The sequence below is a fragment of the Coturnix japonica genome, chromosome 4 (genome assembly GCF_001577835.2).
Source record: "Coturnix japonica isolate 7356 chromosome 4, Coturnix japonica 2.1, whole genome shotgun sequence".
In the NCBI taxonomy this organism is placed as follows: domain Eukaryota; kingdom Metazoa; phylum Chordata; class Aves; order Galliformes; family Phasianidae; genus Coturnix; species Coturnix japonica.
Window position 1 is genome coordinate 1,805,675 of NC_029519.1, and position 12,464 is coordinate 1,818,138.

Genomic DNA, 12,464 nt, shown 5'->3' on the forward strand with positions numbered 1-12,464 from the left:
GTGGGGAGGCGGAGGGGCACGCGCGTGGGAACGCAGCCCACGAGTGCGCGAGGGGAGCAGGTGAGAGCGTGCACCGCGCCGCGGGGGTGTCGGCATCCACCCACGCGTGCAGGGGCGTGGGGAGCACGAAAGGTGCCGGGCACAGGCGTGTGCATCCGCTCACCTGTGTGTGTATGCGCGTGCATCCATTCATGTGTGAGCACGCACACGTATGTGCATCCGTTCACCTGCGCGTGTGCGCACGCATGTGCATGCGTTCACCTTTCTCCCCGCGTGTGCACTCCACGTGTGTGCACGCGATCAGCTGTACGTCCATGCGGATGTTCACACGCGTGTCCACGCACCCACCCGTGTGCGCTCACTCACACGTATGGGCGTGCGCTGGGTATCTGTGTGCTCACACGTGTGCGCTCTGAGCCCCGGTTCACCCGCGCTCACCCACGCGTGCCCACACTTGCACAGCCGCCCCCCTCCGGGTTTCCGCCCCACGCGTGGCACCTCCCCGCGGGTGCCACCCAGCGGCCGGCGCTGCCCTCGCAGCGTGGGGACACCGCGACCCCCCGAGCCCACCCCGACCCCTTCGGGTCCGCTGTCCCCAGCTCAGCCCGGCGGCACTGGGGACATGTGGGGACGCGGTAACAAAGCACGCAGGACACGGTGGGACAGTTGTGCAGCAGCTGCTGCTCCTTTAGTGTGTGACGGGCACCAGGGCGCCGTGTCCACTCCCCGGGGGGACAGCACTCTTTGGTCCTAGCAGTGACCCCACGCACGGTTCCCCACAATGTCCCCATGTCCCCCCTCCTGCAGAACCCCTGTGCAAAACGAGCGTGGAGGGGACAGACGGACAGTAGGGACAGATGGTGGCTGAGGGACTAAGTGCTGTTTGGGGACACCGCGGCACGGGCAGATTTGGGGACGGGAGCCCCGTTTTGTCCTTGGGGGGATTTTGCCCCCATGTTCTTCCCTTCCGATGCGGGCGACACCGCCACTCAGTAACCCCATAGGCAATGGGGACACAGAACTGAGGGAGCAGGGCCATTGTTCCCAACACAATGGGGAGGAAGAGGAGGCCGCATTCCTCTGCCTCCGGACAGACCAGATGGACACACAGAGCCGGACAGAACGGATGGACGCGGGGACAAGAGGGCTTAACCCTTTGAGGCACGGGGTTGAAGGCACGTGGCGGGATGGGGGACGCAGTGATGCCCATCCCATGGGTCAAATGGTCAGCCTGGAGAATAAATATGTGAAAAAGTAAACGAGATGGACGGATGGGTGGGTGGGTGGACGGACAGATGGATGGATGGATGGACGGATGGATGGGCAGGGCTAGCAGCTGGTGGGTGCCTGGCCGAGGCTCTCCCGCAGGCAGCGCAGCTGCTCCTGCCCCAGCTTGATCTTCTCGTCCAGCTCGCGCTGCTCGGCCGTCAGCGCCGACTTCATCTTGACGAAGTGCCGGTAGTCCTGCAGCTGCTCGGGGGGCAGATAACGAGCCACCATGGCACCCACCGCCTCCTCCCGCCGCCCCACATGCTCCCGCAGCTCCTTGGCATCCTCCAGCTGCGCCGCCAGCAGCCGCTGCTTCTCCCTCAGGGCCACCTATGGATAACACCCAAGATGTGGGTCCCACGGCCCCGCTGCAGCCCGACCCCATTCACCAGCTCCATTCCCACTGCTCACCTTATCCTCGGAGGCAGCGTGTGGCCCCAGAGCGTTCAGCGCGTTCTCCACCCGCGCCAGGCGGCCCGACAGGGACAGCAGCAGGTTGACCACCTTGTCCAGGTCCCCCACGAAGAGGCGGTACTTGTCGAACTCGCCGGGCGTGCAGAGTGCCTGCAGGCGGGCTGCCACCTCCTCACCCAGCACCCCATTGGCGCTGATGTCCTCCTGCAGTCCCCGCTGCGCCTCCCGCAGCACCGCCAGCTTGCGGCTCAGGCTCTCCACCAGCTGCAGCTGTCAGGGGGATGGGGACAGATAGGGTTGGGGACCAAAGTTAGGGAGCAGGGATGCCAGCACGGCAATGCAGCGAGCAGCCTTGCGTGGATGGAGCATCCTTGCACCGATCTTTTCACCCTGCAGCCAGCACTCCTGCACAGATGGAGCGGTGCAGCCAACATCCTCCACCCAGACACCCCAGTCCCTGTTACCTTTTTCTCCACCAGCTCCCGCTCCAACTCCTCCTCCTCCTCCTCTGAGCTCCCCTCTGCCACCTTCGGCAGCTCCTTCACCTTGCCCAGCAGCTCAGCTTTGCCATAATATGCTGTGTAGGAGGGGGGGCTGCCAGTGGCCCCAGGGGGAGGCGAGATGGGCTCGAAGCCCTGCCTGCGGGCACAGGGACTCAGTGACGAGGACACCACCATCCCCCTGCACCCAGGAGACACAAGGTGCCATCCCTACCTGTCCTGCGGCTCCTGGTGCCAATCCTGCTGGATCCGCTCCCTCCATGCCTGGCGGTCCCCTGCTGCCAGCAGCTCACCCATAACGGTGGCAGTGGTGACCGGAGGGGACACCAAGATGCAGGCCAAGGAGCGGTCCCGGCCTGCCACATCCCACAGCAGCTCCTCTGAATTCATGCGGCGGGGTTGGGGCCGTCCTCCCTGGGTGCTGGGCTCCTCAGGGCTGCGGGAATGGGGTCCCCCTGGGGTGCCCACGGGGCTGGGGGCAGGCAGGGGACACTCGCTGGACCAGCCCCTCTCCCGGCCCCGGCTGAGCCTTTGGGGGGGACCCTCCTGCTCCCAGGGTTCCTTTGATATTGAGCACTCCTCCCTGACCCTGTGGACACAGTGGTGGGAACATCACTGCATGGGAACATGCAGGGAGGGGATGGAAAGCTCAGGGACCCCACTCCCCATCTGCAAACCCCACCGAGAAGGGTCCCCATGCATCCCACCCAGGCCAAATGACAGAGATGCCGACACCATCCTCCGAAGGACAGTACGGTCCCCAATCCCATAAAGTGAGGAGGTGTCCCCGAGGTCCCCACAGCACCCACCTGCACAGCTCAGCTTCAGGTTCCGGCGTCCCATGGGAGCGGCCAGGGGGGGTCTCAGCAGCCAGGCTGCGCGTCCGCTGCCGCACAGCTTCAGCAATGCTACGGGATGGTGGCAGGGCCGTGCTGGATCCAGAGCCATCTTTGGCATGCTGTGATGCTCGGCGCAACCTGTACTGCTCCCAGTTGGGTGGAGGCGGGCGGGGAGGAGGGGGACCCTTTTTTTTGGGTAAACCTGGAGCCTCTGACTGCACCCGGAGGAAGTCCCTGCGGGCACGGGGGCTGGAGGGCTCCAGGTTGAGGTGGCTCTCAGAGAAGGCTCGGCCACGCAGCGGGCGGTGCAGAGGCTCTGGGGGAGGCTCAGGGGAGCGGGGCAGACGCTCGCCATCCCAGGACAGATCGTGCGTGGACGTAGTGCGGTAGCAAGGTGGCCACTCAGGCTCAGAGCTCTCAAAGGAGGGCCGGAAGGGTCCGAGCCGCTGGAAGCCCGGTTTGTAGTGGGTGAGCTCACTGGGGAGAAAAGCACCAAGAAGTCACCCCTTGATCATGCCTACCCCATTGAATGCATGGCGGTGCATGCAGGCCCTAAGCCCCACACCTCACCCAATGGACTGGTTGGTTTTCCTGCTTATCGCCGGCGGCTCCCAGTCCTCCCGGGGAAATTCCTGTGTGGGGATGGAGTGACGGCAGGAATCAAGTAGGATCCAACAAGCCAGGAGCCCACACTCAACCCCAAATCCCCAGCACACGGCTCACTCACCGGCATAAAGGCCTTTCGGGGTGCCCAGGCACTGCTCTCGTCCCGTGGCGTGCAGCAGCAGTCGGGGCAGCGTGCCCAGGGGTGGCAGCGGTAGGCATGGCCGTGGGGCAGAAGCGCCGGGCACATCTCCCCAGTGCAGTAACGGCAAGGTTCGTGCATCCCAGGGGGAGCCCCATAGGGATAGGGGCAGCCCCGCAGATACTCCAGCTCGCCGTGCCTCGGCAGCACCTTGTAGTAGGGCGGCTGCTCCCGGCAGCACTCGCTGTAGGGTCCAGATATGCGACGAGCGTCACGGAGCTCAGTGGATGGGAAAGGGTCAGGCTCGGCCGCTTTTTGGGGTTTTCCATGCCAGGCAGGCGCGGGGCGGCTGCTCTCCTCAAAGAATCTGCGTCGGTCAGCAAAGGGCAGGAGGACGGCTTCCTCGGCACCCTTGTGTTCACGGGGGCTGGGTGAGCGTTGCGGCTGCAGCTTGCGCTCCGGAGACCAACGCCAGCGGCCCCGGCTGGGTGCTGCCCGCTCAACTTCAGGGCCCGGCAGCGTGTCCCCCACACAGCTCCTGCTGTCCTCGCTGGGTGCAGGGCTGGGTGAGCCCTCTGTGGGTTCCTCTGCCTCCTCCACTGGCTCCTCGCTCCGCAGTTGCGCTCCGGGTCCCCGGCTCTTTTGCAGCTGTGCTTTGCGCCATTGGATCTCATTGCGCAGGTTGGTGGCGAAGCGCTCGCTGCGGCGTCGAAAGTGAGCTGAGCGGTTCGGGGGACCCCCACCACGCCGACCCCCTGCCCGCTGCTCCTCTGCCAGGCCCTCAGTGCTGGGTGCAGGGCTGAGCCCGCCTGTCTCGCGGGGCTCGGTGTGCAGCGGGGACGTGGTCCAGCGGTGGTTATCAGGCGCTGGGGATGCGGGGGATGCGCGCCCGCTGCCGGTGCTCACATGGAGGGCACGGAGCTGGGAGGCCAGCAGCTGCTCGGGCGCGCTGTGACGATGGCCTTGCAGAGGGGACAGCTGCACGAGGTCCCCCGCTGTCTCCATCCCTGCATTCGGCACACGGTGAGCGCTGCTCTCCAGGTAGGACCGGTCCCCGCTGTCCCCAGCGCAGTGGTCAGGGTGGGAGCTCAGCATGTAGTACTGATCGGCAGAGAGGTGCTCCCTGGGGGGACACGCTGCCGGCATCCTCCCGCTGCTCCCCTCGCCGTCCTTGTCCCGCTGGCACAGGAAGGTGTCAGAGATCCACCTCCCCTGGGCGTGCAGCGGGGTGGCTGGCACTGGCACACGGCGGCGGTCCGTGCCACCGGCTGGGGATGCTCGCAGGCTGTCTCTGCGCACCGGGGGCTGTGGGGGCACGGGGTGCCGGGTGGCGTGCCGTGCTTCTGCTCCTTCAGCACCCGTCTGCAGGTAGCGGGGGTCTGGGGGCTTGCAGGGTCCCTCAGGGCCGGCGGCGTCCTCAGGGCGCAGGGATAAGGCACAGTCTGAGGTGTTGGAGCTGGCTGAGAAGGAGCTGTAAGCCGAGTCCCGCTTACTGTGGTGCTCAACAGGTGACGGCGTGCCCTCGTAGTAAGCGTGGCCAGGCTGATCCAGGCTCTCCATGCTCCCGATGGAGCTGCTCCGGTCTGTGCTGCAGTGCCGGGACAGTGGGTTCCACTGCAGGGACAGCTCGCTGCCAGCAGCGTCACGGTGCCGTCAGTGTCCCCGAAGGGGAGCATACAACCCCCAGGTTCAGGTCAGCACAACAGCTGCCCAGGGGACATGGGGAATGCGTGGCACCGGGACTCGTCACCTCCTGGCTGCCTCCAGCACAGCCACCACCCCTTCCTGCCAGCAGTAAACAGGGCAGTGGCGAACCCGAGGTGTGGGGCAGCCTGGGGAACCCCTCCCCGTTCTCCCCCTAGCCGGGACCCCTCCATGTTTTCTTACCTGACATCACAACCCGAGGGCCAGGAGAGGCTGAAGGCATCGGGGGGGCAGTGCATGGCTGGGGCGTCGGGGCGGATTTCGGCGAGCTTGGCCATGTGCCAGGAATGGGGCCGGAGGACGGGCACGCTCCTCCTTGCCAAGAGCAACAGCAGGAGAGGACAAGAATGGGGAGGAAGCCGGGCCGAGGAACCGGGGCTGAAGTCACTTCCTATGGGGTTTCCTGCCCACCCCCCTACCCCCAGGCCAAAGCCCATCTAAGGGGGGCAGCAGTGAGGGGGGGGGGGCACAGGGATCCCAGGTATGGTGCACAGGGTCCTGGCACAGGGCACAGCTGAGCATTCTCCTCCCAAGTCCAGCACAAGCTCAGCCCTCCTGGCTTCAGCCGCTGGACTCTGGTGAAGGGACAATGGGGACACCCCTGTGACCCCATCCCAGCCCCTCCTAAGTGCTTCCGTATGGATAGAAGGGATGATGCCACCCCCTGCACCCCACAAATGCCATCCATCAGCTACAGCATCCATGGGGCTGCCCCGCTCCCTGGGCAGGGAAGGGAATGGGATATGAGGGGAGGGCATGGGGGTCCCTTACCCCACCCCCTGGCACCCTCAGACTCACCATGGATGAGGCTGTGCCCCAGCGGCGGCACGACCCACGACCCTCTGTGCCCCCCAGTGCTGTAGCCCGGCTGCGAGCAACCGACAGAGTGGCTGCAGGGTGGGGGGGGCTCTGGGGGGGGACCAGCACTGCCTCTCCTTCCTTCCCCAGGCAAGCAGGAAGGGAGAGCTTGGAGATACCGCCCAGAAAGGGGGCGGTGAGCAGAGGGCACCAGGCTGGGACCTGCCCCCCCCACTGCAAGGACCAGGAGTGATGCTAGGGGTGACCCCACACCCAGACCCCCTCCCCATCCCCGTGCCAACCTGCGGACGATCATCTTGAGGGTGCGGTAGGAGCCCTTGATGAGGATGAGGGCTTCCTGGCGGGAGCCGTACAGGGGGGTCCCGCTGATGTTCACCAGCTCATCACCGGGCTGCAGCCTCCGGGACAGGGCTGCCTTCCCCCCATCCTCCACCTGGGCGAGAGACAGGCAGCAGGGCAGCACCAACCCAAAAGCTGCCCCACACACCCCGATGGTGCCTTCAGCACAAGCACCCCGCTGTGAATGCAAGAGATCTGCGGTGTCCGCCCCAGTCACATGAAATTCTGAGCTAAGAAAGGGCACAGGGAAAGGAGGAGGGGGAAGAAAAATGTCTCGTCCCAGCAGATTCCCCTGCGGGCGCGGGCAGCACAAGGGCTCTTTGTGCCCATCACCCATAGGGGCTTCATTCTCAGCCCCGTAAGGATGCTGCTCTGCTGCCCGCCTGAAGGTTTACGGGGAAAACAGCCAGCACAGAGCTCTGCACCCATTCCCGGAGGGTTCCACGGGGTCCCCAAAGCCACCTATGGGGTGGCACGCCACCACCGGGCGCCCACCCTGCCCGCGGGCTCCCCACCCTGCCCGGCAGTGGGACGGGCTCTGCGCACAGCGCCCTCAGCACCCGCCTGGGTGGCTGCCAGCCCCACTGCCCGGGGCCCTCCGCCGCTCCCCAGCACCCCCAGGGGCAGAGCTGGGGACCAAGAGGCAGCGGAGCGCTCGCCGAGCTGGGCAGCCGAACCGCAGCGTTCACTCTGGTCCCTAATGGTGGCACCAAGTCGGCTGGTAGGAATACCTGATGGAAACCACGCCGAGCCCACCGCAGGGCAGGACCTACACGGCGGGACCCCCTCCATCCTTCCTCCAGCATGGGGGCCCGGGGCCCCCCATTCCGCCGTCACGCACGCCCCTCGGCCGGCTGCGGGCGCCCCGGGGGACCCTCGCTGAATGCACAGAGCGCTGGAACAAGCCCCCTTTGTCTGCACTGCACACGCGGCAGTGGCGGGGGCCGGCACGGCGAGGACCCCCCCTCTCGATTCCCGCAGCGGCAGGACCCGTCTCCGGGGTCCCCATCCCAGGCTCGGATCACACTGGCTCCCAGCCCCGCGGTGACACCCCTGGGGCACAGGGCAGGGACAGGAGCCACTTTTCCAGCTCCCCCGGCCAGACCACGCTGCAGCGGGGCGGGATGGCCCTGGGTACATACACTAGGAAGGACAAAGTGGGGGGGCACGAGCGAAGGGGACGGGGCTGATCCCCTACCATGCATTCGGGGTGTCCCATGGGTTCTGCACAAGTCCCGCTGGGGCAATGCCCCCCGATCCCAAAAACGAGGGGACAGTAACAGAGTGAGGGACAACTGTAGGGTGGGGGACACCCGAAGGGTGGGGGGGTCAGAGGAAGGGGAGCGCAGCTGCCACCGCCCCCGCGACAAACCCAGTCCCCCAGCACGGACCCTTCGGATGGGCCAAGAGCGGGGTCGGAATGACCCCAATTTCCCCCAAAGTCCCATCTCGAGGATATGGAGGCAGCATAGCGGGGACACGGGTGCCCCCCCCGTCCCGGCATCGCCTTCCTTTGGGGTGGAGGGGTGCGGGGGCGGCCGCCCCCCCGCCAGCCCAACGGATGTGCCGGAGGAATTTCCTCCCGCTCCCTGCGCTCCGCCCTCCCTGCCCCCGGGGGGAGTCCTGGGAAGCGGGGAAAGGGAGTCGTCGGGGGGGGAGGGGGCACGGGACCCTCGATCTTACCTTGGAGACGATGAGGGGCTCGCCGTGCTCCAGACCCCCCCGCAGCGTGAAGCCCCAGGGCGCGCCGCCCTGAAGCTGCACATGCACCAACTTCACGGCCCCGGGCCGGCCCTCGGCCCGCTCCATGGCCGCTACAGCCCCATCCCGGCACGGCTCGGCACGGCTCGGCACGGCGGAGGAAATGACACCCCCCCCCCCCCCCCGCCTGGCTGGGGCGGAGCGCAGCCAGCCCCGCCCGGCACGGCTCGGCACGGCTCGGAGCCGTCGGCTGCGCTGGGATCGGAGCGGTGCGGCTCGGAGCGTCCCGGTAGAACAAGGAGGGTTGGCACGGCTGGGCACGGCACGGCACAGCTCAGATATACACGTGGGACATCGCGCTTGGCACAGTTTGATTTGGCACAACGTGGCACAGCTTAGCCCTTGGTGGCACGGTTCAGCCCCGTGTGGCACAGTTTGGCACAGCTGAGCGCAGTTTGGCACAGCACACAACAAACTTGGCACGCAGTTGCTTGGCACGGCTCAGCACCGTTTGGCTCGGTACGGCTCAGCTCGGAGCCTGTGCTGGATGGACATGGAGGGGCGCACCCCGCCGCGTCCCACCCGGTGTCACCCGTTACCGCGCCTGGGAGGGGTCGGGTGACGCACCGCCGTCTGGCCCCCGCCCTGTCCCCCGGGACGTCACCCCACGTCCCCCCGGCAGCTCTGACTCATCGCCTCTCTGCCAAAACGGCTGCGCCGGCAGCACCACGATGTCCCTGCGCCATTGGGATTGGGGACACCCCACCTTCCCAGGTGTCCCCACTGTCCCTGTGCCACTGCTGGGTCCCCGTCCCGTATCCCTCCTTGCCCTCTCTGTTCCAGCCCTTGGAGCCCACTTTGGGCAAGATGTTCTGCCGGGATGGCAGGAGTGTCACTGGGCTTGGGGACGGTGTCCCCCATAAGGCTGTGCCTCAAAGTGACCACGCAGGTGACAAGGCTGAGCCTGGTGACAGCTCAGATACCACCTGGCTGTGCTCTGTGCCACTGGTTTCTGGGTCCCTATATCCATGTGCCACCAGCCCCGGGCTCAGGGACACCCCCCCCCCACCCCCCCACAGGGGAAACTGAGGCACCTGGCCCCGATGAGCCCCCCAGGCTGAGCAGAACTGTGGTGAGCCCACCTCGATGCTCTCCTCCAGCCTGACCCTTCAGTGGACTGCAGAGAGCTGTCACACTGAGAAAGGAGAACTTAGATGTGGGTCTCAGGGGCTCCTGCCCCTTTAAGCCCTAATTAGGACTATGCCTTTAAAAAGTCCCATGGGCCCCAGCCCTATTACCCTGCTGGACCAAGCCGGTGAGGAGCAGGTGGGCTGAGCAAGCTGGTTTCCCCCCCCATCCCACCACACCCCTAACCCGGCACTTTTAAGCTCCCCTCCCATTGCCAGGCTTTTGTCCAGCTGGCTTTGCCCCCTGCTTTGGGGGATTTGGGTTTTAGCCCTGGTCTTGCACTCCTTTTGCTGAGCCCCCCCTTCACCCCTTTTCTCTTTGTGCCGAGCTGAATCCTTTGGCATGGCTGCTGTAGCGTGACAGCACCCCGGGACCTCTTTCTGCTTTATTTCTTTGGAGGGGAACACATGAAGTATGACCGCAGCGCTCCCCTAATCCTGCTGTCACCTCACCCCTTGTCACCCACCATGGCTTTGCTCCGGCCCTTCGCCGCCCTCCTCCTCCTCACCGTGCTGCTCTCCTGGGCTGCAAGCCAGACCCCTCCATTGCCCCTCTTGCAAGCACTGCGGGCACACGCTCCGGGTAGCCAAGGCTGGAGGGGAGGGGCAGCCAGTGGGCAGCCCCTGCGCTACATGCTGGAGCTGTACCGGCGAGCTGCTGACCACGAGGGGCGGCCCCGGCGCGGCCGAAGTCTGAGCACCAATACCGTGCGGCTGGTGCAGGCAGCTTCCCATGAGGGACAGCCCTGGGCAGGTAAGGTGGTAATGGGTGATGTGGTGTGTGGAGCTGGTGGGGTTGTTGTGAGTCCTAGAGTCGCTGCTTGGATTCATGCTGTGCCCTGGTGGAGCAGCACCTGGTTGTGAGGTTCCCCCTTGGCTTGGGGCCATTGGTCAGTCATTGGGTCCTCCTGGTGCCCTGTAAATAGTTTTCCCTTGGCTTGGTGATGCTGTCTCTGCTCATGTCCTCACTGCCCTTTCGAAGCAGTGTTGGGATCCCCACTTTGGCTTGGAGGTGTTTAGTGTGTTCCTCCCTGTGCTTTGCGGAGCACTTGGCATTGACACCCCCCCCCCCCCCCCCCCCCCTTGTTTTGGGGTTACTGTTTCTGCTCAGGTCCTCCTCGTGCCTATTGGAGCTTCTGGTCATGGGATATCTCCTTAACTGGAGACACTGGCTTGGGGACAACAAGGGCATCGGCATCACTTAGTACTCAAGCTGCAAGCACTGCTGGCTCTCTGCTCCCATTGCAGTCCTGGCACAAGAAATGGAGCCCTTCCTAGGAACAATTTGCTAAAGGCCCCAGCGTGCATGCTGGGCACAGTGGGGTGGGATGAGGTGATGCCCCAGGCAGGAGCTGACAGCTGCTTTCCTCCTGCAGGTCGCTGGTACATGCAGCCCCTCACCTACCGCCTGGGCACCCAGCCTGAAGCTGAGCACCTTCTCCGTGTCACCGTGGCCTACACTCAGAGCCTGCCACTGCCCCGTGGCCGCCTCCTGTGTGCTGTGGAGCTGCTGCCTGCTGCTGAAGCCCCAGCGATCCTGCTTAGCCCCACCACCCCATCCTGCCACGGCTGGACCGAAGCAGACATCACCCCCTATCTATCCCCAGCAAACAGCAGCTCAGGAGGGACGCTGACCCTGCGGCACATCTGCGTGCAAGCCGGCCGAGCTGCTGCGGACACCCCGCCGTCCCCTGCAGAGCCCTTCCTCCTCCTCTTCCTCAATGACACCCACAGCAGGATGCTACCGGAGCCTCGGCGCAGCCGGCGTGAGGCAGGGACGCTGCTCCATGACCTGCCCAGTTACCTGCGGGATGCTGGAGGGGACAAAAGTGACTGTTCCCTGCGCTCCTTCCCCGTCAGCTTTGCCCAGTTGGGTTGGGACCATTGGATCATTGCTCCCCATCGCTACAACCCACGCTATTGTAAGGGAGTGTGCCCACGGCTGCTCCGTGATGGATACCACGCGCCCAACCATGCCGTGGTGCAGAACTTGGTCCACCACCTGGTAGATGCCAACATCCCCCGGCCCTCCTGTGTCCCCTATCGCTACAGCCCCATCAGTGTCCTGATGATCCAGCATGATGGCAGCATCCTCTACAAGGAGTATGAGAACATGATTGCAGAGTCCTGCACCTGCCGGTAACAAGCTGTGCCTGGAGCTGGATGTTCTTTTTTGGCTGTATTTTGATGCTTTGTGGGTGGGGTTGTTGTGGTTTTTGATAGAGAGGGGTTTGTCTCCACTGCGGTGCGATGCTCGGAGGGAAAGTTTTACAGTTTTATGGAAAGCTTATTAAAAAAGATGTATGTAGGATTTTAAAGGTGGGAGCCCGCCCTTAGCATCCCTCTGTCCTGCACTGCTGGCTGTTGTCGGGGCTGGAGCATGAAGCTGGTGGAGAGCACATCTCTATGCTGTCACCTGCTGCCATAGGACTCAGTGCCATGCACCCCAGGCCATCTCGTCCCTGGGTATTTTGGGGGCTCCCCTTGTTGCAGCCCCCCCCTTGTCTTTCCTTGGGATGGCTATGGAAACTGGTGGGACGTGGGGATGGCAGTGTTACCCCATTGCCTCTCCCTCTGCTGTCCCTTGTGGGCTGGGCTCTGCTCTGAACCTGTCCTTGTTCCTAAAGGTGTCCCCCAGGCTCACAGCCTGGCTTTCCTCTATTTATTGCTGACTGTGTTAATAAATAAATGACTGAATTTTGCTAAAGTCCACCTCGGTGGCTGCTTTGTTCCATTGCTGCTCTGTGGGTGCGCACCAAGGCACGGCCGCCTCCTTTTGTGTCCCTCGCACTTCTCCTTTTGCTGTGCCATGAGGAGTGGTTCCCCTCCCATCCCCGTGCCTTGGGCTCTGCAATCCAGGTGGCGGCGTGGAGGAGGAGGGAGTCTCCAGTTCAGCTGGGAGGTGTTGGAGCTGATGCCAGGGCTGGGATACTGGGCTGGTGGGTGC

General features: G+C 64.7%; 2 protein-coding genes across 6 annotated transcripts; one reads left to right on the top strand and one right to left on the bottom strand.

Moving 5' to 3' along the window:
• Positions 1-661: 661 nt before the first annotated feature.
• Positions 662-8,512, bottom strand: SHROOM4 (shroom family member 4). Of its 5 annotated transcripts, none has more exons than XM_015860024.2 (10): positions 8,313-8,512; positions 6,572-6,723; positions 5,655-5,786; positions 3,750-5,355; positions 3,593-3,654; positions 2,993-3,499; positions 2,398-2,772; positions 2,148-2,322; positions 1,681-1,953; positions 662-1,599 (listed from the first exon to the last, which is right to left on the bottom strand). In XM_015860024.2, the coding sequence occupies exons 1-10, from the start codon at positions 8,436-8,438 to the stop codon at positions 1,330-1,332; spliced, it is 3,678 nt and encodes a 1,225-aa protein (XP_015715510.1). In that variant the 5' UTR covers positions 8,439-8,512; the 3' UTR covers positions 662-1,329. The 5 variants fall into 5 exon arrangements, with proteins under 5 accessions (XP_015715510.1, XP_015715508.1, XP_032300137.1 ...); XM_015860022.2 differs by having other exon boundaries at positions 3,750-5,397; XM_032444246.1 differs by lacking the exons at positions 6,572-6,723; positions 8,313-8,512 and having other exon boundaries at positions 3,750-5,473; positions 5,655-5,770.
• A 58-nt stretch (positions 8,513-8,570) lies between these two features.
• BMP15 (bone morphogenetic protein 15) lies at positions 8,571-12,229 on the top strand. The gene is made up of 2 exons (XM_015860035.2): positions 8,571-10,271; positions 10,894-12,229. The coding sequence occupies exons 1-2, from the start codon at positions 9,926-9,928 to the stop codon at positions 11,658-11,660; spliced, it is 1,113 nt and encodes a 370-aa protein (XP_015715521.1). The 5' UTR covers positions 8,571-9,925; the 3' UTR covers positions 11,661-12,229.
• Positions 12,230-12,464: the final 235 nt, after the last annotated feature.